This window comes from Scyliorhinus canicula, chromosome 18 (genome assembly GCF_902713615.1).
Source record: "Scyliorhinus canicula chromosome 18, sScyCan1.1, whole genome shotgun sequence".
NCBI lineage: Eukaryota > Metazoa > Chordata > Chondrichthyes > Carcharhiniformes > Scyliorhinidae > Scyliorhinus > Scyliorhinus canicula.
The window spans coordinates 33,833,937-33,858,619 of NC_052163.1; the positions used below are offsets into that span (position 1 = coordinate 33,833,937).

Sequence of the window (24,683 nt, forward strand, 5' to 3'; positions counted from 1 at the left end):
CAAACACTTCACATGTTGGACACAAAATTGCTTTGCTCACAATTCTAAGGAAGGCATTGTAACATGGATGATGCCTTCACTGAAAAGCAGAAAAAGGGATTTCAAAACAACTGCACTTGTGCATTAATTTTGCAATATTGTGCGATTTCACCCCCAAGGAATTTCACTGGTTAATGGAGACTAGAGGGATCCAGAGGATAAAAATTCCTGAAATGTCTGCTTTAATAACTGCTACAAATCTGTAATTTACAGGAACATACGGTTCAAACTTATACAGTTGCTTTAAAAACCGCCAAAAGAATGTTGGCAGGAGTAATTGTCGGATGCCATCTCAGGCTGTTTCTTTGAATGATGGCCATTTATAACCATTCCGGGTTGTGTAGTCAAACTGGCTCTGATCACAGATTGCTACTGGCATGCATTAATAATCAGTTAATGGACACCATCTGCTGCATCATTATTGTTGGTTTCATAAATGATAAAACCAATTGGTCATTCTCCTCGAGTGTGTTGGATCGTTTGCTCACTCTTGTATCCATTGCAAACCCCACTGAGAACAGTAACACTTTCTATAGAACAGTACAGCACAGAACAGGCCCTTCGGCCCTCGATGTTGTGCCGAGCAATGATCACCCTACTCAAACCCACGTATCCACCCTATACCCAACAACCCCCTCCTTAACCTTACATTTTTTTTAGGACACTACGGGCAATTTAGCATAGCCAATCCACCTAACCCGCACATCTTTTGGACTGTGGGAGGAAACCGGAGCACCCGGAGGAAATCCACGCACACACGGGGAGGACGTGCAGACTCCGCACAGACAGTGACCCAGCCGGGAATCGAACCTGGGACCCTGGAGCTGTGAAGCATTTATGCTAACCACCATGCTACCATGCTGCCTAACTTTCTTGTTATAACCACAGTGCAGCCTTCCGACAATCGGTTAAATAAAATACTTGCGTGCATTAAGAAGTGCTAGCACCTTATGTTTCTTCTTTTGGATGTGTCAATTGGACTGTACTGTTCAATGGGGGAGCCCATCTAAGGTCAAAGTGTTACCTTCTTAAAAAATAATTCATTTTCACTTGCTTCCATCTGAAAATATTCTTGACCGATTCTTAATAGCATTCGTTTTTTTCAAATAAATTTAGAGTACCCAATTTTTTTTTTTTCCAATTAAGGGGCCAATCCACCTACCCTGCACAGCATGGGTGAGACCCATGTAGACACAGGGAGAATGCGCAAACTCCACATGGACCGGGAGCCAGAATCAAACCCGGGTCCTCAGCGCTGTGAGGCGGCAGTGCTAACTACTGCACCAACGTGCCGTCCTAGTAAGAGCATTAGTAACAAAGACATTGGACCAGATCTTCTGAGCAGCGGCAATGATGGTTTCGTTGCCACTGTGCTCATACAAACTAGAAGCAGAAGTAGGCCATTCGCTCATTCGAGTCTGCTCTGTTTGATAGGATCGTGGCAGAACTGTTTGTGTATCGAATTACATGTTCCATTTACCCCTGATAACCTCTGATTCCCTTTCCTACCAAGAATCTATCTACCTCTGCGTTAAAAATATTCAATGGCCCTCGTCTCAGGCAAAAAACTCCAAAGTTGCACAATCCTCTGAGAGGAAAAAACATTCTCCTCATCTGTGTCGTAAAAGGGAACCCACTAATTTTAAAATAGTGCCCCCTAGTTCTGGATTCACCCACAAGTGTAAACATCCTTCCCATGTCCACCTTATCAAGGATCTTGTATACTTCAGGATCTTATGTACTTCAATCAAGTCACCCCTCAATCTTCAAAACTCCACTGGGAACATGCCCAGTCTGTCTAACCTTTCCTCATAAGATGACCAAATTCTTCCCACCCAACACTTTTACGCATTTCTTCTGGGATCTTCCTGCCCTAGCCGTCATAGGAACGCATCCCTTGGGGAATGCTGTCGAGGTAGAGTAGAGTCAGGGGAAAACAGGACATGCCCTCTTATGACATTAGCTGCAGTATGGTAAGTTGAAAGGTCATGTTTTTCAATGATAGGAAATGAATGAGTGAATGGGCAGGTGGGGAGGTGTGTTAGTGGGAGTCGGGTTGGGGTAGTCAGGTGGTTGGTGGATGTAATCAGGTCGGGGGACTAGTCATGTCCGATCAGGAGGGTAGTTGGGAGGTCAGAGGAGGAGGTGGGTACTCAGGGGGGTGGTGGGGGTGCTGGTGATTCTGGAATAGGTTGCGTAGTTACCCAGATTTTAGATTAGGCTTTAATTTGCACAGTGTATTCTTGGTAACTACCCAGCTAAGTACCATGGAACTGTCCAAAATCTCTGACGTGACCAACTCCGAGTCAGAGACATTCGTGGAGGGTACTGGAGAGCAGGAGACTTCACATTTCCTGTGAAATTCCCACAGAAGAATGCAAGCCAGGATCTCCACAGACTGCGGATGCGTATTTCTAATCAGATGCATCCGGTCTTCGACGATCTAGGGAGACCAGAAGATTTGGCCCATATTTCTAAACCACAATTTAAAAAATATATATTTGTGTGCTGTAAGCATTATGGGTAAGACCAGCATTTATTGTCCATCCCTAGTTGTGGGAGCTACGACCCTAGTTGCCCCTGAGAAGGTGGCACTGTGTTCCATGTGGCAATTTGAATCCAAAATAACTTGAGATCCAATTCTGTGTTCACTCCAATTATGCATGAGTACTAAAGCTGATTCGCAAACCACAATGCCGACATGGCAAAGGTTCAAGCATTTGGGAAATTGAGCAAAATTTATTTTGCTTTCTTGGTGATCCATCTCCATGAAGTAGCACCGGTCACATACACAGCAATAATTTACTGATTCTAGATCCGATGTGTGCTGAGCGTCATCAAAAACTGCACTTTGAAAATATCACATGGTGCATAACGATCTTCAACTGTGGTAAATAAAAGAATACAAGGCCCCATGAACTATTACAGAATCAAACAACATTTCAAAGAGGATATTTGGTGGAACGAGTCCCACTGTTCACTAATTGTAGAAAAATTGGAAACAGTTTCTTTATAAACAGACTTATCAGTTGTTACAAATAGCGCATGAAGGAATTCTTCCTGTGTCTATCAACACAAAGCAAATATCAGAGTAGTTCAGTACTGCCTGCCTGTAACTGCCTCTCTGAAGAGCACCAGCTAGTTTCCAACCGCATAGACATTTTTTTTAGATAAGTGATAACTAATCTTAGGAAATGCCCCCATGAAAATAATGAGACAAAGTGCAAGTTATGGTTGAGATGCACAGAAGTTGGGCGATTTGTTTTTGCATTGAGAGTGCACGTTAACATTTGATGCAAACTTAGCAGAACGCTGATGGGTAGAAACAAAGTGGCTCAATATGTTTTTCAGCTTTGTTGCTGCACAGAATTAACCTAGATGACATTTTAAACAAAATGCGCTTAAAGTCATTTTGTTTTAGTATCTTCACACACTTTTCCTCTTTCAGAGAATAGTAGAGAAAGTGGTGGAAGGATTCCCAGCCCATTGAACCGTGTCACAAAAGTTTCTTCTATAGCCACAGGTCCTGGTCTAGGACTTGAACCTGGAGGTCCAGATACCACCATAAGACCTGCACAAGTCGGTGACTCCTCTAAAAATTGCTTTACTTTCACAGATTTTACCCGTCACAGTTTCTGTCATATTCATTTGACAATGCTTTCATCTAAAGCTAAATCATTAAAAAATGTTCCCAGGGAATTTAATTTTGGTGGATTGTTAAATGAGCAGAATCAACTAAAGTTGAAAGAGTCTAAATGTATTGTGTTGAAGTAACTTCCACTGAGAGGACTGCATTCTGCCAACATTGTACATTAATGCTGTTGAGATTTCACCATGGAGCTTATTCATCAAGTCCAACATTAATGCTGCACTAATCTGAGGAGAGAACTGCCTGTGGTAAGTTGACTGCACACTTTAAACAGACCGAACTACTGTAACATGAGGTAAATGCTGTCGCCAAATGAGTGACTGCATTTTAAACCAATTTTCACTCCTTTCGCAAGTTAAGTAATCAGAGCAAAATGGAAGTTATGATTTCCCTCGGTGGCTCAATGAATTGAACTTGTGAACAGCTGAACCACACAGGCCAGTGTCAGGTTTGATCTGTGCTCACTAACGCTTCTGCTAATTTCAGCCGGGTTGATGTGCTGCAATGGGCCTCAATGCACCTTGGTCTGTATGGGGAAATTTGGCCAGAGTTCTTCGAGTCAGAGAGACACTGCAGCCACAGAAAGGGATCATCCGGACGATCAAGCCTAAGCCAGCTCTTGGCAGAGAAATCCAATTTGTCCCATCCCCCAACCCTGTAGCTCAATACTTTTATTTCCCCCAAGTGCCCATTCAGTTTCCTACTGAAATCATTCATCATCTCCACCCTCATGGGCAGTGAGCTCCACATTATTACCACTCTTCCTCACATCCACATCTGCACCTCTTGCCCAAGACCTTAAATTGTGCCTGAAGACTAACTTGCAAACTCCCACTGGTAGTGGTGCATGCCTGAGGACGTTGAGCAAAGAAGTAATAGGTTTTGGTGTCAATACTCCCTATGGTGTAGCCTATATTCACTCTTGCAGTTGAAACATAAATAGTGGCTACTTACACAAGACAATGGAGAAAGACCAGGAATGTAGCTTCAGGGAAGGAAAGAAGAAGGTTGGCAGCTTTCATTTTATGATGTTGTGTTTGTCAACTTTCTCCCTCTCTTTCTCATCTGAAGCCATTTGATTCCCCGGATATGTTTTTATCATAGAATCTACAGTGCAGAAGGAGGCTATTCGGCCCATCGAGTCTGCACCAGCCCTTGGTAAGAGCACCCTACTTAAGCCCACACCTCCACCCTGTCTCCGTAACCCACTAACACCACCAAACCTTTTGGATACTAAGGGGCAATTTAACATGACCAAGCCACCTAAACTGCACATCTTTGGACTTTAAAGGTGCTATTCATCCTCTCATATCTCTTCCGACTGACAAACATTCATGTGTCAGCCTTGATTATGAACATCCACAAACTCTGAACAGGAATGCCGCCATAACCATGCCCAATCTTTCCCTCTGCCAAACCTCACAGGCATGCACTTCCAGCAGGGGTTTCAGATATTGATTAGTAGCTGAGGCAGGGTCTCTAAGGCCAGTGGTTGTAATTCCTATCACTTCAGTAGCTGGGATCTAACATAGCATAGACTAGACATAAAACATTTAACCTTCCTGATTTCTCATTGAACAAATTTTGAGTTTGGGAGAATTATTTAATATTACTGAAACAGTGTATTAATAGATATAATTTTTGCTCAAAATACCGTTAAGATGATGGTTGAGGCGCAATGATTAGCACTGCTGCCTCACGGCGGCGAGGACCCGGCTCCAGGTCACTGTCCCTGTGGAATTTGCACATTCTCCCAGTGTCTGTGTGGGTCTCACCCCCACAACCAAAAGATATGCAGGGTGGGTGAATTGGCCTCAATAAATTGCCCTTTAATTGGAAAAATCTTTTTAAAAGGTGACAGGTTAAGAACTGACAGCACTTGTGCAGCATTTTAAGTGTGCATTTATACTGCAGCTACCACAATGCTAAATTTGCTGCATTATTCCAGAGCTGAATCCCAGCCCAGTCCAGATACAAGTGATATGAGACTCCCCCTTAATGGATGCCGCCTGAGATCACTTGGGTTTAACGTCACAGAGAGTCCTGTGTGGAGTTAAACCTGCTACTCGTGGGATCCGTCAATTCCTCTGCTTCTTTTCAATTTAACCCATTATTTTAAATGCTTACACACATAGCTGCAGTGCCAAAGCGCCATTTCTATCTTAAATTGTGTTTTTCAGAAACTTCATGTCCTGCTGAACCATTTTTTTTCAAATAACATAATCAGTCTTGCCTGTGTCAGCTTGCAGAAAGAGAAACTGTCTCATTAGTTGCCTGTTGACATAATCATAATTTCAAAAATCTGTTTTAATTTCTCAGTAGCCATCCATCAATAATCCTGCATCTGCTGATTAAATTTCACGCTGCAACCAAGAGTATACATTTTATCTTTCATGCATGGCAACTGTGACTGATAAGAGTGGATGATTTTGTGCTGTTGGCTGCTTATCCATCAGCACTGCACTAACACTCTGAATGATCCCAAAGTGTTATCAGACACGGCTTAAACACAAGATGCCAAAAATGCAAGAAATGAGTAATGTGATAAAGGGAAACACATTCAGATTTCTTTTTCTCCGAGGATTTATTGACTAATGATTCCTGAAAACGTTAATGGTCACGTATTTATAAGTGGAAGTAGGGCACAGTTCATAGAACTTGTACACAGTCCCGAGCATCTTTCTGTAACGTTTTCCAACCTCTCGATCTCGAAATGCTTGCTTGAGGGCATACTGTTCAAGCCAATAGTGTGACTGAATCCAAATTCTTTGGCTGCCACATGCTGTGGTGGGAGAAGGCATGCAGCATTGGGGTGGCATGGATAGCGTAATCAGTTTTTCCATGTAGGAGCATACGCTAGGCAACAGCTTAACTGGGAACAGCCTAAAGAGATGTGAAGCAATTCAGGACATTTCTACCAACTTGCTAATTCATTTCCCACCACCTACAACACACTAGTCCATGGTGTATTCTTCGACGTATATCTGTAGCTTGCTGCAGTGCTATACCAATTTTTGGTTAGAAACATTTGTGTGACACTCAGATTAGGGATAGTGACAACAGCTTGAAGTCTAGGTTACCATACATTAGTAGTTAAATAATCTGGCAACAAGTTAACCCAAAGAATGGTGCGGTAACAAATAGATGGCCAAAGTATAAATGCTTTTGAGGTGACAGGCATGATTGGGAAAGTAATTAGAGAAACATGTAGCTTTTTAAAAAAAAAATTAAATGCTTAAATAAGAATATATATCTGAGGACATCACCACGATATTAATATACTTTTAAAACTGTACAGTCAAGAGATGTACACTTAATAGGTTGTAGGTTTAAAAAGATAACAAACTGAATTATGCATCGACAGAAAGTTAGTATCAATTACCAATCAATTATCAATTGCAAGATAGTGATTTCAGCTAAAGGTATATTATCATTGACCTTGGCATTCTTGTGAACCTCATGACCTGTGATGTACATTACAAAGTGTACATGCATGGGCATCAGGTAAGAATTATAGAATTATAGAATTTACAGTGCAGAAGGAGGCCATTCGGCCCATCGAGTCTGCACCGGCTCCTGGAAAGAGCACCCTACCCAAGGTTAACACCTCCACCCTATCCCCATAACCCAGTAACCCCACCCAACACCAAGAGCAATTTTGGACACTAAGGGCAATTTATCATGTCCAATCCACCTAACTTGCACATCTTTTGACTGTGGGAGGAAACCGGAGCACCCGGAGGAAACCCACGCACACACGGGGAGGATGTGCAGACTCCGCACATACAGTGACCCAAGCCGGAATCGAACCTGGGACCCTGGAGCTGTGAAGCGATTGTGCTATCCACAATGCTACCGTGCTGCCCTAAGAGAGCATGATTAATCTCAGCTATGATCAGGCAAGGTCTATAACATACTTTAAACCAAACTGCTGGAGCAGATGCAGGTTTAAACTAGTCAAAGATAAATTTAGAGGGCAGTACGGTGGCGCAGTGATTAGCACTGCTGCCTCACGGCGTTGAGGTTCCAGGTTCTATCCCGACTCTGGGTCACTGTCCGTGGAGATTTATGTATCTGACAGATAAGGAGTTTTCTCCCCCACATCCATCGGGTCTACTCCCAGATTGATACTTTTTTGGTGGGTAGGTTTCTTCTTCCTTGTGTGTGTGTGTGAGGGGGTTGGGGGAGGGGGGGGGGGGTTGGGGGTTTGGCACTACTTAATCTGTTATGTTACTGCTGGCCGGCAAATATTTCTTTAAAAAAATTTTTTAAATAGAAATTTAGAGTACGCAATTCATTTTTTCAAATTAAGGGCCAATTTAGCATGGCCAATCCACCTACCGTGCATTTCGTTTTGAGTTGTGGGGGCTAAACCCATGCAAACAAGGGGAGAATGCGCAAACTCCACACATGACCCAGAGCCGGGATCGAACCTGGTACCTCGGTGCCTTGAGGCAGAGTGCTAACCTCTGTGCCCTGGGGTGCCGCGGGCCGGCAAATATTGATAAGGTGCTGAGATGGATGGAGGAGGGTCCATGGATAGGGTCGAGTCTGAGAGCACTGGTTACTACCCTACTCCCATTTTCCCCTGCAGGATTCACTTGAGCCCGGTGGTGATAGCCACCTTGAGCATTTGGAATGAGTTTAGGCAGTATTTTAAACTGGGCTCCATGTCACTGTTGGCTCTTATTTGTAGATATTTGCCATCTGACTTTGATTCATTAATCAGGGCATGGGAGAGAGAGGGGTTGGAGAGGTTTAGGGACATGTTTCTTGAAATAGGTTCCCCGATTTGAATGGGTTTTAGAGAAGTTCAGCTCCCAAGAGTGAATGTATTCAGGTACTTGCAGGTTTGCGATATTCTACGTAAGGAGCTTCCTTCATTTCCCTTGGCACCGCCACCCTCGCTCATTGGGAGGGTCCTGCCCTTGGCTGAGTTTAGGGTAGGGTAAGATTTTGGATATTTACGGGTAGATGCTGTCGACGGAGTAGGCAGAAGTAAAGGTGAAATGGGAAGGTCAACTGTGTTTGGTTTTTGAGGGGAGGGTGTGGAGTGAGGCTCTTCATAGGGTCAACTTCGCCTCCTCAAGTGCGAGGTTAAGCTTGATCTAGTTCAAGGTGGTACACAGGGCGCAACTGACCAGGGCGAGTGTGAATGGGTTCTTCCCGTACCAGCCTCCCCGGACAGGCACCGGAATGTGGCGACTAGGGGCTTTTCACAGTAACTTCATTGAAGCCTACTCGTGACAATAAGCGATTTTCATTTTCATTTTTCTTGTGGGGTGGTGGATAGGTATGAATGGTGCTCTGGGAGGGGGGGGGGGGGGGGGGGGCAAATCATTCGCAAATGTTTTGGTCTTGCCCCAAACTTGTAAACTTTTGGGTCACATGTTTTGACACTATGTTGGGGATTTTGGATAGTCAGCTGGAACCGTGCCCATTGGCGGCCATCTTTGGAGTATCGGACTTGCCGTGCTGCAGACAGGGACAAAGGTAGTTGTCTTAGTCTTCACCTTGTTAATATCCCGGAGGCGAGTTCTGCTTGGGTGGAAGAACCAGGTGCTGCCTATAGCCTCGACCTGGCTGGGAGACCTGATAGAATTTTTGTATCTTGAGAAGATCAAGTGTACCATGAGGAGGGTCAGTGGGAGGGTTCTACTTGAGGTGGCAGCCTTTTATCTCCTTTTTCAGGGAACTGGCTACCGTCAGCTGTTAGGGTGTGGGGGGAGGGGGGGGGGGTGGTGGGGGGGGGGTTGTCTTTATGTTTCTTTATGGATGGCTATGGGGGGGGGGCGGGTTGGGATGGACTGACGTTTGGCATGTGTTGCTTGTATTGGGGTTTGCTGTATTTTTGTTACTTTATTATAATGAAAATCTGTTCTGAATTGAAATATCTTTTAAAAAGATAAATTTAGGATGCACAGTAGAAGAATCCTTTCCAGAGAAAGTGATCTACATTGGGAATAGACTTCCTGGCAAAGTAATAGAGGTTAAAAGGCTGGAATGGTCCAGGAAATGATTCAATGCTGATCTCATCCATTATTATCTTGTGAATGGTAATATATTTAACCAGGGTGATGAAATATTAAGAGATACACCTGAGCTGGTATTGCTCCTCATTGGAAATTTAAGCAGATCATTTGACAGAGGAACTAATCCACAAATAAAAATTCTTTAACCAGCATAGCCAGTGAGAAAATTATTTCTTAGCCCAAATATCTTGGATTCTGAATGGAAGAAGCAGTGGCCCACGTTTCAATTTTGGCTTTGAAACATTTATTCAGAGGGTCGGTACTGGCCCGATGGGCTGAATGGCCTCCTTCTGCACTGTAGGGATTCTATGATGCTATTAATATTCACTCTATCCACCAAATTATCCTTCCAGCCTGTTATGCTTCCCTTCATTTCTTGACTATTTTTACAACTAAATCTATGCATTTGTGAGAGGATACTTAATGCTTTTCACTGCAAAAGTATTGCACTTTCAATGGACCTGACAGGTACATAACAGAAATAACTAATTTTATTCCTTTGTCAACAACTCAATTTGCAAATTAGATGACGCATCAAAAAAGACAATGGACAAGTCTGCCACTGTGTTTCCAAGACCCTTCACAAAAGGAGAATTATGATCCTCCGTAAATATAATGGTTGCAATTCTACTCACCATAATCTTTCTTGCAATACTTTTTCATATTAATTTTCAGTTTCCCCTTGGAAGCCTTGCAGTATGAGTCACAGTCTGTTGTGGGATGGAGAAATAAAAACACACACATTAGACTACAAAAAGACATGGTAAAAACCGCATTGCTCAGAATAGCTGAGTCCTTACGGAATCCATCTGCTGCTGCCAATTGTGTTGTCTAATAGGTCTTATAGAGCATTCATAACGCCTTAATTTCTATAGAAAAAGTCACACAAAGAGCCCTGTCTGGTAAATACTTTGCTGTCTGCAGGCAGTCTTTGCCTTATTTGAGATCTTTAGGCCTCCCCTATTTACACCACCCAGGTCTCCTTTAAGCTGCTGATTCCCCTCCTATCAAAGTGGCACTGGCCCCTGATTAAGGCCCATGGATACCTCATTGTCACCTCAACCCGGGCTTGTGTCAAACTTTGCTTTCTTTCCATGGAGATGCTGACTACAGGTCATCCTCGAACAACAGAAGGTCAGGCAGGAAATGAGGAACCCATTGGGCATTAGCAATGCTTTTGGTGTCCTCTCAAGATAGGTGAACAAATAAATGTTCCACAAAGCACTTTTCATTTATATCGAGCCTATTGCTCCCGTCTACTTTGTTGCTGCCTGCCTTTCCTCTACTTGGCTGTCTGATAAGACACATTTGATATATTAGTTAACATACACATAAGTGTGTACGTCCAAATAAAACCTTTTGTTGGGACTGGATCCAGAGACTTCAGAGACTGTTAAAGTTATGCTGCCCCTGTGAGAGCTGATATATATTTAAGTGCATTGCAAAATAAAAATGAATGTGTCTCTCTCTTCTCAGTCATGCCTCAAGAGGAATTGTCTATGCATTTATTCAGAACTGTTCTTGCCCTGTTGCTACAATGTAAAGAATAGGGTTTCTACACACTGATGGCAAAAGTGGCAGCAGTACAGATGCCGCTCCATGAAATTCCCGGCTGTCATGTCCTCACTGGTATATAATTACTCACATAAGAATCCCTCTCCAGTTCTTCATTAAAATAGCCATTTTTCACACCTGTGCTTACGCATTGATCACTGTGTTTAACTGTCCTGGCAGGGGCAACACATCTCATCAAAGTCCAGTCCTGTCATTGATCCACATGCCAGGATATGAGTGTAAAACGATGGCTGATCTTCCTTTAGGCCAATGGTGACAGAGCCGATTGTAAAAACCCTCAACTTGGCACCGATCAAGAATTTATCCAGGGACCTTCTGATCTCGATGACTCAGTTTTACACTGACTTTACCAGAGACCATTGGACCATAAGGTATAGGAGCAGAGTCAAGCCATTCGGCCCATCTAGTCAGCTCGGCCATTCGATCATGGCTGATATATTTCTCACTCCCATTCTCCTGCCTTCTCCCCGTAACCCCTGATCCCCTTATTAATCAAGAACCTATCTCTGACTTAAAGACACTCGATGACTTGGCCTCCACAGCCTTCTGTGGCAATGAGTTCCACAGATTCACCACCCTTTTGCTGAAAAAATTCCTCCTCATCTCAGTTTTAAAGGATCGTCCCTTCAGTCTGAGGCTGTGCCCTCGGGTTCCAGCCTCTCGTACTCGGGGAAACATCCTCTACAGATCCACTCTATCTAGGCTTTTCAGTATTCTGTAAGTTTCAATGAGATGCCCCCTCATCCTTCTAAACTCCATTGAGTACAAACTCAGAGACATCAACCGCTCCTCAAATGACAAGCCTTTCATTCCCAGTATCATTCTTGTGAACCTCCTGTGGACCTTCTCCAGGGCCAACACATACGTCCTTAGATATGGGGCCCAAACTGCTCACAATATTCCAAATGAGTGTGGTCAGAGCTGTATACAGCCTCAGAAGTACATCCCTGCTCTTATATTCTCACCCTCTCAACATGAATGGTAACATTGCATTTGATTTCCTAACTACCAACTTTTTAAAAAAAACTTTAGAGTACCCAATTATTTTTTCCAATTAAGGGGCAATTTAGCGTAGACAATCCACCTAGCCTGCACATCTTTTGGGTTGTGGGGGTGAAACCCACGCAGACACGGGGAGAATGTGCAAACTCCTCATGGACAGTGACCCAGAGCCGGGATTCGAACACTGGTCCTCAGCGCCGTAGGCAGCAATGCTAACCACTGTGCCACCGTGCTGCACCTAACTACCAACTTAAGCTGCATGTTAACCTTAAGAGAATTCTGAACTAGGACTCCTAAGTCCCTTTGTACTTCAAATTTTCGAAGCCTTTGCCTATTTAGAAAATAATCTATGCCTCTATTTTTCCTACCAAATTGCATAACCTCACAATTTACCACATTGTTTTCGAACTGCCACTTCTTTGCCCACTTGCCTAACCTGTCCAAATCCTTCTGCAGCTCCCCTGCTTCCTCAACACTACCTGTCCCACTACATATCTTAGTAACATTTTCAAACTTAGTAACAATGTCCTCAATGAGTTCTTCCAGATTGTAAATGTATATTGTGAATAGTTGTGGTCCCAACACTAACCTCTGCGGAACACCACTATTCACCAGCTGCCATCCTGAAAAAGACCTCTTTATCCCCACTCTCTGCCATCTGTCAGTCAGTCAATCCTCTTGCCATGCCAATCCATTGCCCAAACACCATCAGCTCTTAAAACCTATTTAACAGCCTCATAAATGGCACATTACCAAAGGCCTCCTGGAAATCTAAATAGACCATTTCCACTGGCTGCCCCTTGTCTAACTTCCTTGTTGTTCTCTCAAAGAATTCTATCAGAATTGTCAGACATGACCTCCCCTTGACAAAGCCATACTGACTCAGACCTACTTTACAATGCACTTCCAAGTACTCCGCAATCTCATCCTTAATAATGGACTCTAAAATCTTACCAATAACCGAAGTCAGGCTAACTGGCCTATAATTTCCCGTCTTCTGCCTCCCACCTTTCTTAAACAGGGGTGTTACATTAGCCATTTTTCAGTCCACTGGGCCTCTCGATGACTCTAGTGATTTCTGGAAGATCAATGCCTCCACAATCTCCTCAGCTATCTCCTTCAGAACCCTGAGGTGTAGTCCATCTGGTCCGGGAGATTTATCCATCTTCAGATCTTTCAGCTTCCCCAGCACCTTCCCCTTAGTGATGACCACTGCACTCACCTCTGCCCCCTGACTCTCTTGAAGTTCTGGTATGCCACTGGTGTCTTCCACTGTGAAGACTGATGTAAAGTACCTATTCAGTTGCTCTGCCATTTCTTTTGTTCCTCATTACTACTTCTCCAGCCTCATTTTCCAGTGATCTAATGTCCATCTTGTCTCTCTCTTACCTTTTATATATCAAAAAAAAACTATTTAAAAAAATAAATTTAGAGTACCCAGTTCTTTTGTCCCCAATTAAGGGTCAATTTAGCGTGGCCAATTCACCTTCCCTGTACATCTTTGGGTTGTGGGGGTGAGACCCACGCAAACAGTGGGAGAATGTGCAAACTCCACACGGACAGTGACCTGGGGCTGGGATCGAACCCGGGTCCTCAGCGCTGTGAGGCAGCAGTGCTAACCACTGTGCCACCATGCTTCTAAAAATAACTCTTGCAATCTTCTTTCATATTACTAGCTCACTTATACTCGTATTTCATCTCCCCCCCTTATTGCTTTTTCAGTTGTCCTCTGCTTGCTTTTAAAAGCTTCCCAATCCTCTTGTTTCCCACTAAAGCTCACCACCTTGTATGCCTTTTCATTTGCTTTTATATTGTCCCTGACTTCCCATGTCAGCCATGGTTGCCTCGATCTACCCTTAGCATGTTTCCTCCTCCATGGGATGAATTTCTGTTGTGCCTCTCGAATAACCCCCTAAAACCTGCCATTGCTGTTCCACTGTCTTTCCTGCTAGGCTTCCTTACCAATCAACTCTGGCCAGCTTCTCCCTCAGGTTACAGCCTCATTGTCCCTCTTTAACTTGCTACAATCTCCATATTCCATATAACTTCCTTACAAAATGTCTTGACCCGTATTATGGTGATCTATTTTCAAGATAGTTCCTGCAGCATCCTCGAGTCACACACATCATTGGCTTTCAGTTGGTTAAATTGACCTAAATGTAGCTGTTGAGGCATCAGTCACTTTATTGAAAATCAGCCAACCAGCAATTTGCTTGAGCTGGCTTAAAAGTCAGAAAATGAAATTGAAACAAGCGAGGAAAGAAATCTGATGGCAGTGTTTTCATCAACGGGAATGGGATAATATTCCTTTTGGAAAAGATTGGTTTGGCCAAAATCATATTGCAACAATGCAAAATTTCTATGAAAGAAATAGATGACTCACCAGAAACTTAAATTAACTTCAGCATTTTAGAAACAAAATTTCACTAAAAGAAACAAAAAAAGACTATTTTGTTCCCTTCTAACTCAAAATTAATCAGAAAACCAATTAAACTTCACTCATAGCATCAACCAAGGCATTGTTATAACTTTTTGGGGAGCTTTTAAGGGCTAGAATATGAACAAACTTCATTGTTTTTCTCTTAGCTCAGCCAGGGCTTTATTTTCTTTTATGTTTTGAGTGAAAGCGGTCGCCCTGGCAACAGGGGGAAAAAAGAAAAAAGCAGAAACATTGCAAGTAATACAGAATTAGCCCCGAACAAAGCTAAATTCCGATCCAAATGGAAGTGAAGTCTATGCTAACTCCACTGTGTTTACAATTAAGTTTTAAGAAAGCACCAAGATTTCCCTGGTTCCTTACTTATTGCTCATTCTAAAATTACATATAACAGATGCAGAGGGGGCAGTGCAGACTGGAACCCGGGCATAAACCTCTATCTGTGGACAATCGAGTGCAAATGAGTGCACAGTAGCAGGGTTTTCTTCTTGTTCAACAAGATTGATTGAAAAACAAGTTGCTGCAAATAAAGCATGTAATTAGATTAAAGCCCTCGCCCAAGTTACCAGGACTGAAACCAAATGGTTGGCATTTGAGGAGGCAAGGTCCAATTTGCATGTTTTTGTCCTCTGCACTTTGCCAACAGCATGAAGCAACTTCTGGAACATTCTACACAAGCCGAAGACTTAAAGAAATACATTTTCTGAAGTACATCCTTGAGGAATCCGATTAAATAGCAAAGGGATAACTTTAAAATGAAAGCACGAGCTATGTTGATTAAATATTAGGCATGCTGTGACAGTTCAGTTATGAAGTGAAAGTATAAACACTGGCCTCTTTTTGCCTCCTTGTGAATAATAGTACAGCTGTAAAGAATAGAGGGTCGCATGCCATCATTCATGACAGATAACAATGTCTGTTTTGTCCCGAACAAATGACTTCAAATTTTATATTTAGCTGGATTATTTAACTACCCTCATAACTCTGTGCTGGCCCCCGGAGGGGGCGTTCAAGATATTGGGACATTTATCAGACCCAGCTCCTCACACCTGTTACACAGCTGCTGTGCATTCCTTCCCAGGTTGTTTGTATCACAGAATGTTTTGGAGAGGTTTGTTTTGGAGGCACCTGATCACAAAGGCTTATAAACCAAATACATTTCAACAGACCCTTTTCTTACAACCGAATATGGATAGTATTTTTTGGACATATCGTGCCCCCACCCCGGGGCCAGTGACACCACTACCACACTAAGAAATTAGCATTTTTCACGTCACTGCCATCTAAAATTACAGTTTCTGGACAGCAAATTGGGCTCTGTGGAGTAAGCATAGAAATTCGCAGCGTTTGCCGTGGGATCCTGTACTCAGCTGAAACACTTGCATTAACCACCGTAACTAAACTTTTACGTAATAAAGGTGCCCCTCGATGAGAAACGTTTCTTCGTTTTCAAACCGAAGTGCTCCCGCCAGCGGAGAATCAGGGTTGCATTGCCGAGGTGGGATTCTTGTACCTTTACGTTGCTAAATTATGCATAGCAGCGAGCACGCCAGTCTCTCTGCACTTACCGATCTCAGGCTGTGAATTTGAATAGATGCCAGAATCCCAGCATCCAGAGATGGACACCCCCCCCCTTGCCCACAATGCAAATATTGAACCCTCTGCTGACAAGGGGAGCACCTCATCAAGGAGGGGCATTCTCCCCCACATCATGTGAATTACAGGTCAGCACCCCGCCCACACCATACACACATAGGGTGACCTGCCCTCCACCACCGGCCCCCTCTCAGCTTCCTCCTCAGCCACCTCCCCATTCAGCCACTGCCCCACTCAGCCACAACTCTCCTTCAGCACCACCCCCCCCCCCCCAGGCCCCACCCCCTGGCATTGCCAATGGTGCATTGCTTCTCGCACTCTGGCACAGACACTCTGGCAGTGACACCTCAGCCTGGCACATTGGGCCGTGAGAGAGTTGTGGTAGGCTATATTAGGGGTATCGCGGTACCTAGGTGGTAGAACCTGCCTGCTGGTTCCGCCCAGCAGGCGGAGCATAAGAGTCTGTGTTTCACCCACAGCAGTCATACTCTACTGGAGCTGCTGGGGTAACTACTTGTTCATTAAAGCCTTCAATTGGACTGCAATCTCGCTTCAGTAATGATTGCTCATGCATCAATTTAATGAACAAAATTGAAGAATGGCTGCTCTCCGCATCAAGCCAGAGTGTCTACAAATCAACCCCCACGCGGCAAATGCAGCAACAACTTTTAAACATTGGCTGGCATGTTTCAACCGGTACATCAGGACGGCCCCGACTACCACCACGGTGGAACAGAAAATGCAAGACCTCCACTGAAGGGTGAGCCCAGAAATCTACATCCTTATCGAAGACGCGGACGGATTCGAGGATGCAATGACTTTGTTAAAAGAGCACTACATCCGCACTGTGAATCAGGTATACGCTCGGCATCTTTTAGCTACCTGACAGCAGATCCCAGGGGAATCACTGGACGATTTTTACCGCGCATTGTTAGTGTTAAGGAGAAACTGTAACTGTCCACAAGCCTCAGCCAATGACCACACCAAACTCTTAATGCGGGATGCTTTTGTTGCGGGCATGCTGTCCCCTAAAGGGCTTAAAGAGGCACGGAAACTTGCGCACTCCCTAGATGTAGCCTCCCACAACGCCCAGGCTTATGTTCCCGACCGTGCGGTACCCACATGGACAGGGTGGACTCCACCCACGGCCGATTCCAAAGCACCCCTTAATTCCCCACAAGCTTGTGCAGTGCGGCAGCCAGGAAACCCTTGGGGGGGGGGGGGGGGGGGGGGGGCGATGCTATTTTTGCGGGCAAAATAAACACCCCTGGCAACGCTGCCCGGCCCAATCTGCAAGGGCTGCGGGAAGAAGTGGCACCTTGTGGCAGTATGCCAGACCCAGTTGGCCGCCGCTGTCTCCACAGGCGAACCGGGACCGCTGCTATTCCTCTCCTCACAGGCCATATACAATTCATGGGGGCAGCCATCTTGGATGATATCTCAGGACCCCGACTCGGTTAGCCATGTATCTATCGCCTGGTGAGATCTCCCAGCCGGCCATGTGCGATTCAGGGGGGCAGCCATCTTGGATGACGTGTCAGGACCCCGGCTTGGGTGGCCGTGTATCGCCCGATGAGATCTCTCAGCTCTGCCACAACTTGCCTCAGTGACACCGGACCAGTCTCGGCCCCGAACGCTTTCAAGCTACAACGCCGGTACTCATCAACGGGCACAAGACATCCTGCTTGATCGACTCTGTGAGCAAGGAGAGCTTCATCCATCCCAATACGGTAAGACACTGCTCCCTCGCTGTACACCTGATTAAACAAAAGATCTCCCTGGTCTTTGGGTCCCACTCTGTGCAGATCCGGGGGTACTGCATAGCCAACCTCACGGTCCAGGGCGTGGAGTTCAATAACTTCTGACTCTACGTCCTCCCCCATTTCTGCGCTGCCACACTCCTGGGACTGGAATTCCAGTGTAATCTGCAAAGTTTAACGTTCAAATTCGGCGGCCCCATACCCCCCCCCTCACTGTCTGCGGCCTCGCGACCCTCAAGGTCAACCCACCTTTCCTGTTTGCAAACCTTACCCCCGATTGCAAACCTGTCGCCACCAGGAGCAGACGGTACAGTGCCCAGGACCGGACCTTCATTAGGTTGGAAGTCCAACGGTTACTAAAGGAAGGCATTATCGAGGCCAGCAACAGCCCCTGGAGAGCTCAAGTGGTGGTTGTAAAGACCGGAGAGAAACATAGGATAGTCATAGACTACAGTCAGACCATCAACAGGTATACGCATGCTCGACGCGTACCCTCTCCCCCACATACCTGAAATGGTCAACCAGAAAGTGCAATACAAGGTTTTCTCCACAGTAGACCTTAAATCAGCCTACCACCAGCTCCTCATTCGCCCGGACGACCGCAAGTACACTGCATTCGAAGCAGATGGGTGGCTCTACCACTTTCTAAGGGTTCCCTTTGGTGTCACAAATGGGGTCTCGGTCTTCCAACGGGAAATGGACCGAATGGTTGACCGGTACGGTCTGCGGGCCACGTTCCCGTACCTCGACAATGTCACCATCTGCGGCAACGACCAGCAGGAACACGACACCAACCTCCGAAAATTCCTCCATACCGCAAAAATCCTTAACTTAACTTAACCTATCACAAGGATAAATGCGCGTTTAGCACTGATCGCCTAGCCATCCTCAGCTATGTAGTGCATGATGGAGTCATAGGCCCAGATCCCGAATGCATGTGCTCCCTCATGGAGCTTCCCCTCCCCCATTGCCCCAAGGCCTTGAAACGTTGCCTGGGCTTCTTTTCTTATTACACCCAGTGAGTCCCCAATTATGCGGACAAGGCCCGCCCACTAATCCAGTCCATGGTTTTTCCCTATCGGCAGAGGCCCGCCAGGCTTTCAGTCGCATCAAAGCAGACATCGCCAGGGCGACGATGCAGGCAATCGATGAGTTCCTCCCCTTCCCCTCAGACGTAGCTCTGGCTGCCACCCTCAATCAGGCGGGCAGACCCGTGGCCTTCTTTTCACGCACCCTCCATTCCTCAGAAATCCGCTATTCCTCCGTCGAGAAGGAGGCCCAAGCCATCGTCGAACCTGTGCGGCATTGGAGGCATTACCTGGCCGGCAGGAGATTCACTCTCCTCGCTGAGCAACGGTCGGTAGCCTTCATGTTTGACAATGCACAGTGGGGCAAAATTAAGAATGATAAGATCTTACGGTGGAGGATCGAGCTCTCCACCTATAATTACGAGATCTTGTATCCTCCCGGGACGCTCAACGAGCCTCCTGATGCCCTGTCCCGCGGCACTTGTGCCAGTGTACAAGTAGACCGACTCCGGACCCTCCATGACAACCTCTGCCACCCGGGGGTCACCCGGTTCTTCCACTTTGTTAAAACCCGCAATCTGCCCTACTCCATCGAGGAGGTCAGGGCCGTAACCAGAAACTGCCAAATCTGGGCAGAGTGCAAGCCGCACTTCTACATGCCAGAGAAAGCGCACCTGCTGAAGGCTTCCCGCCCCTTTGAACGCCTCAGCGTGGATTTCAGCGTGGAGGCCCCTTCACTCCACCGACCGTAAGACGTATTTCTTAAACGTGATTGATGAGTACGCCCGATTCCCTTTCGCCATCCCGTCCCGACATGATGGCTGCCACCGTCATTAAAGCCCTCCACAGCATCTTTACCCTGTTAGGTTTCCCCACCTACATCCATAGCGATAGGGGGTCCTCCTTCATGAGTGACGAGCTGCGTCAATTCCTGCTCAGCAAGGGCATTGCCTCCAGCAGGACGACCAGTTATAACCCCCGGGAAACGGGCAGGGAGAGAGAGAGAACGGGATGGTTTGGAAGGCCGTCCTACTGGCCTTACGGTCCAAACATCTCCCAGTGTCCCGATGGCAGGAGGTCCTCCCCGATCCACTTCACTCCATCCGATCACTACTGTGCACTACTACCAACGAAACACCTCATGAACGTCTCCTTGCCTTCCCTAAGAAATCCTCCTCGGGGACCTCGCTCCCAACATGGCTGGCAGCCGCCGGACCCGTCCTACTCCGCAAACACGTACGGACCCACAAGTCAGACCCACTGGTCGAGAGGGTACATCTCCTCCATGCTAACCCCCAGTACGCCTATGTGCCGCACCCCAATGGCCGACATGACACGGTCTCCCTCCAGGATCTGGCCCCCGCTGGATCACCCCCCCCTACCAACCCCAACCATTTTTTCACTGGCTCACACCACCGCAGCCCCCTTCTCAGGAGGATCCGTCCTCCCACTGGCCCCATCCGGATGCGATGAAGCTGAAGACGACACGCTCCCAGAGCCACGGATGCCCGAGTCAATGCCAGCTTCACCGCCGGGACTGCGACGATCGCAGAGGACGACCAGGGTCCCCGACCGGCTGATAGAATCATTGTAAAAGGAACTTGTAAATAATTGTCTGTAAATATGTGTATTGCATGTAAAGGCACCGAAGGGTACCGCTATAACCTCTACCACTGACCAGCCCTGCCGGACTCTTTTTTAAACAAGGGATGAATGTGGTAGGCTATATAAGGGGTATCGTGGTACCTAGGTGGGATGTACCTTATACTGTAGTATGAGTGGTAGAACCTGCCTGCTGGTTCCGCCCAGCAGGCGGAGCATAAGGGTCTGTGTTTCACCCACAGCAGTCGTTCTGTACCGGAGCTGCTTGTTCATTAAAGCCTTCAATTGGACTACAATCTCACTTCAGTAGTGATTGATCGTGCATCAGGAGTCAAGGAGATAGATCCATTGCTCATGTGCCTTCTGCCACTGCCAGAGTGCAGAGGGAGAGTCCTCCAAGGGTCCTTCTTTGGATGAGTTGACTCATGCTGGGGGAAAGGGATTGACCTCGGGACCCAGGGAAAACCGTGCTTGACAAATCAGTTGAAATTCTTTGAAGAGGTAACCAGTACAGTCAACAAGGGGGATCCAGTCGATGTGGTATATTTGGACTTTCAGAAGGCATTTGACAAAGTCCTGCATGAGAGATTATTGTGCAAAATTAAAGTGCATGGGATTGGGGGAAATGTATGGAGGTGGATAGAAAACTGGTAGGCAGAGAGGAAACAAAGAGTAGGGATTAACGGGTCCTTTTCAAATTGGCAGGCAGTAACCAGTGGGGTACCGCAGGGATCGGTGCTGGACCCCAGCTATTCACAATCTATATTAATGATTTGGATGAGGGAACAAAATGTAACATCTCAAAGTTTGCAGATGATACCAAATTAGGTGGGAGGGTGAATTGTGACGAGGATGCAAAGATCCTACGGCAAGGTCTGGACAGGTTGGGCAAATGGGCAAACCAATGGCAGATGCAGTATAATTTGGGTAAGTGTGAGATTATTAATTTTGGAAGCAAAAACAGGAAGGTAGATTACTACAGTATGGTTGTAAATTGGGAGAGGGGAGTGTGCAACGGGACCTGGGTGTCCTTGTGCACCATTCGCTGAAGGTAAGCATGCAGGTGCAACAGGCAGTAAAGAAGGCTAATGGTATGTTGGCCTTCATTGCAAGAGGTTTTGAGTATAGAAGCAGGGATGTTTTGGTGCAATTGTACAGGGCCTTGGTGAGGCCACACTTGCAGTATTGTGTGCAGTTTTGGTCTCCTTCTCCGAGGAAGGATGTTCTTGCTCTTGAGGGAGTACTGCGAAGGTTTACCAGACTGATTCCAGGGGTGGCGGGACTGTCATATGACGAGAGATTGACTAGGTTAGGATTGTTCTCGCTGGAGTTCAGAAGAATGAGGTGGATCTCATAGAGACATAAAATTCTAACAGGATTAGATAGGGAAGATGCAGGGAAGATGTTACAAATGATAGGTGTCACAGGGGTCACAGCATGAGGATTATGGGTAAACCATTTTGGACAGAGATAAGGAGACACTTCTTCACACAAAGAGTGGAGAGCCTGTGGAATTCATTGCCACAGGAAGTAGTTGATGCTAAAACTTTGAATATATTCAAAAGGTGGCTGGATATAGCACTTGGGGAGAATGGGGTCAAAGGCTATGGGGAGAAAGCAGGATTAGGCTATTGAGTTGGATGATCAGCCATGATCATGATGAATGGCGGAGCAGCTCAAAGGGCCAAAAGGCCTCCGCCTGCTCCTATCTTCTATGTATCTATGTACCCTCCCCCTGGATGGACTGCTCATTCAAGCCCTGGGTAACTTGAAGATGACACTTGGAAGGGTAGCTCTCTGTTTAAAATCATCATCCTTGTCTGTGAACTATTTAAATTTTAAAGTGACTGTCTCACTCTGCCTGATAGCTGATGACTAGACTGATTCCAGGGATGGCGGGACTGTCATATGAGGAGAGATTGACTAGGTTAGGATTGTTCTCGCTGGAGTTCAGAATGAGGGGGATCTCATAGTGACATAAAATTCTAACAGGACTAGATAGGGTAGATGCAGGGAAGATGTTACCAATGATAGGTGTGTCCAGAACCAGGGAAATCCTGCTTTCTCCCCATAGTCTTTGATCCCATTCTCCCCAAGTGCTATATCCAGCCACCGCTTTAATATATTCAAAGTTTTTGCATCAACTACTTCCTGTGGCAATGAATTCCACAGGTTCTCCACTCTTTGTGTGAGAAAGTGTCTCCTTATCTCTGTCCGAAATGGTTTACCATGAATCCTCAGATCAGATTCAAGTCAGAAAAACGCATAGAGTTTCCCATTCTTCATATCTTCTCCCTCAGCCTTAAGCTTTTAACACAGTTGCTTTCTGAAGTGTCAGAGCCTTCCTTGGCTGAGATCCTTTGACATACTGTGCATTTGTTTAATTTCACATTGTAGTACCTTTAACTAGAATTGATTGACAGCTTAATGGTTTAAACATAGCAGGCAGGAGGTTTGTTTATTTATCTTTCCCTTCATGCTTGAATGCATCTGAAGTACCCCGCCCCCCCTTCCCCAATGATCCTAACTGATTGATAGCTGCTGGCCACTTCAACAATGCTATGTGCTTTTGGCGGTTAGAAAGAAGGAAGTCAAGCACTTTGCTTCAAAGGTAGATTTTCTTCTCGTGATTCGCTGTAAAACAAAATCAACTGGAACCTCCTAGACGTATCTGGTGAATGTGAAATATTTTCCTGGAAATAAGAAATAATCAGTCAGTCAACTTTCTTCAATCTAAAACTCCTCCCAGGTTTGGTTGAAGAGAAATGATGGGGCTGAGGAAAAGTTTGCTGATTAATCAATGGCAAGTTGGGCACAGTTGGGGAGAAAATCAAAACAGGCAGTGCAGTGCAAGTCCATGTGTTTCTTTTCTCCTGTTATTCTCTATAGAAACTGCTCTCAATCTCAGCAAAAACGTTCCAGCAAGTACTTGCCTGAGGCAAGACATTATAAGCACAGAATTTAGTGCGGTGATGTAGGGTATAGATCTTTTGCAATCCGTTGGTGAATTGAGCATCACTAAAGTTTTTGATCCCAATCCACTAAATCCCTCGGTGGCAGCAGGAGTGGGTCAGAAGTTCCAGCCCTGACCTCACCCACACAAATTCATGTCAGCCTTGTGTTATAAATGCTGAATTTTACAAGATGTTTCTGTTTTAAAACAATTCCTTCAATTTAAGGTGAAATAGAATGCTCTGGATAGGGGTATAGTGACATACTAACTCTGCCCAGAGACAGGCCCATGCAATCTGGTTGGCACGGGGGAAAAAATCCAAAATGAAGATCTATTGAAACTTAAGAAACAGTTTTCACATCTTGACAATAAGGGACACATTTGTTTTGTGAACACAGATTAATGTAGATGAAGAGAGATAGACAAAATGAACTACCGCTGTGGGAGAAGAAACAGCTACTGATACGATGAGCAAAATGAGCTGTTTTTATATTAACAACTAAGCAGAATATTTGTAAATGTTGCTTTTCTGTTCAAAAGGGAAAGAACAGGACTTTGAAATATTAAGGAACAAGGAGTCACTGAGGTGGGCCTTGTTGGTGAACATTAGTACTGGAATACTCCAGCTATTTAGAACATAGAACATAGAACAGTACAGCACAGAACAGGCCCTTCGGCCCTCGATGTTGTGCCGAGCAATGATCACCCTACTTAAACCCACATAACCCGTATACCCGTAACCCAACAATCCCCCCATTAACCTTACACTACGGGCAATTTAGCATGGCCAATCCACCTAATCCGCACATCTTTGGACTGTGGGAGGAAACCGGAGCACCCGGAGGAAACCCACGCACACACGGGGAGGACGTGCAGACTCCACACAGACAGTGACCCAGCCGGGAATCGAACCTGGGACCCTGGAGCTGTGAAGCATTGATGCTAACCACCATGCTACCGTGAGGCCCCCAACCTTGTGGAACAACCTTTTTGGAGTATTCTGCGGCTGT

The 24,683-nt window shown here is 45.6% G+C and overlaps 1 protein-coding gene across 3 annotated transcripts in view; it reads right to left on the reverse strand.

Moving 5' to 3' along the window:
- The window catches only part of ntn1a (netrin 1a), a 250,868-nt gene that overhangs the window by 27,972 nt on the left and 198,213 nt on the right, over positions 1-24,683 (reverse strand). For all 3 annotated transcript variants that reach the window (XM_038777495.1, XM_038777496.1, XM_038777494.1), the window contains exon 6: positions 10,356-10,430. In XM_038777495.1, the coding sequence (XP_038633423.1) occupies positions 10,356-10,430 (75 nt within the window). The remainder of the gene's footprint in view (positions 1-10,355; positions 10,431-24,683) is intronic.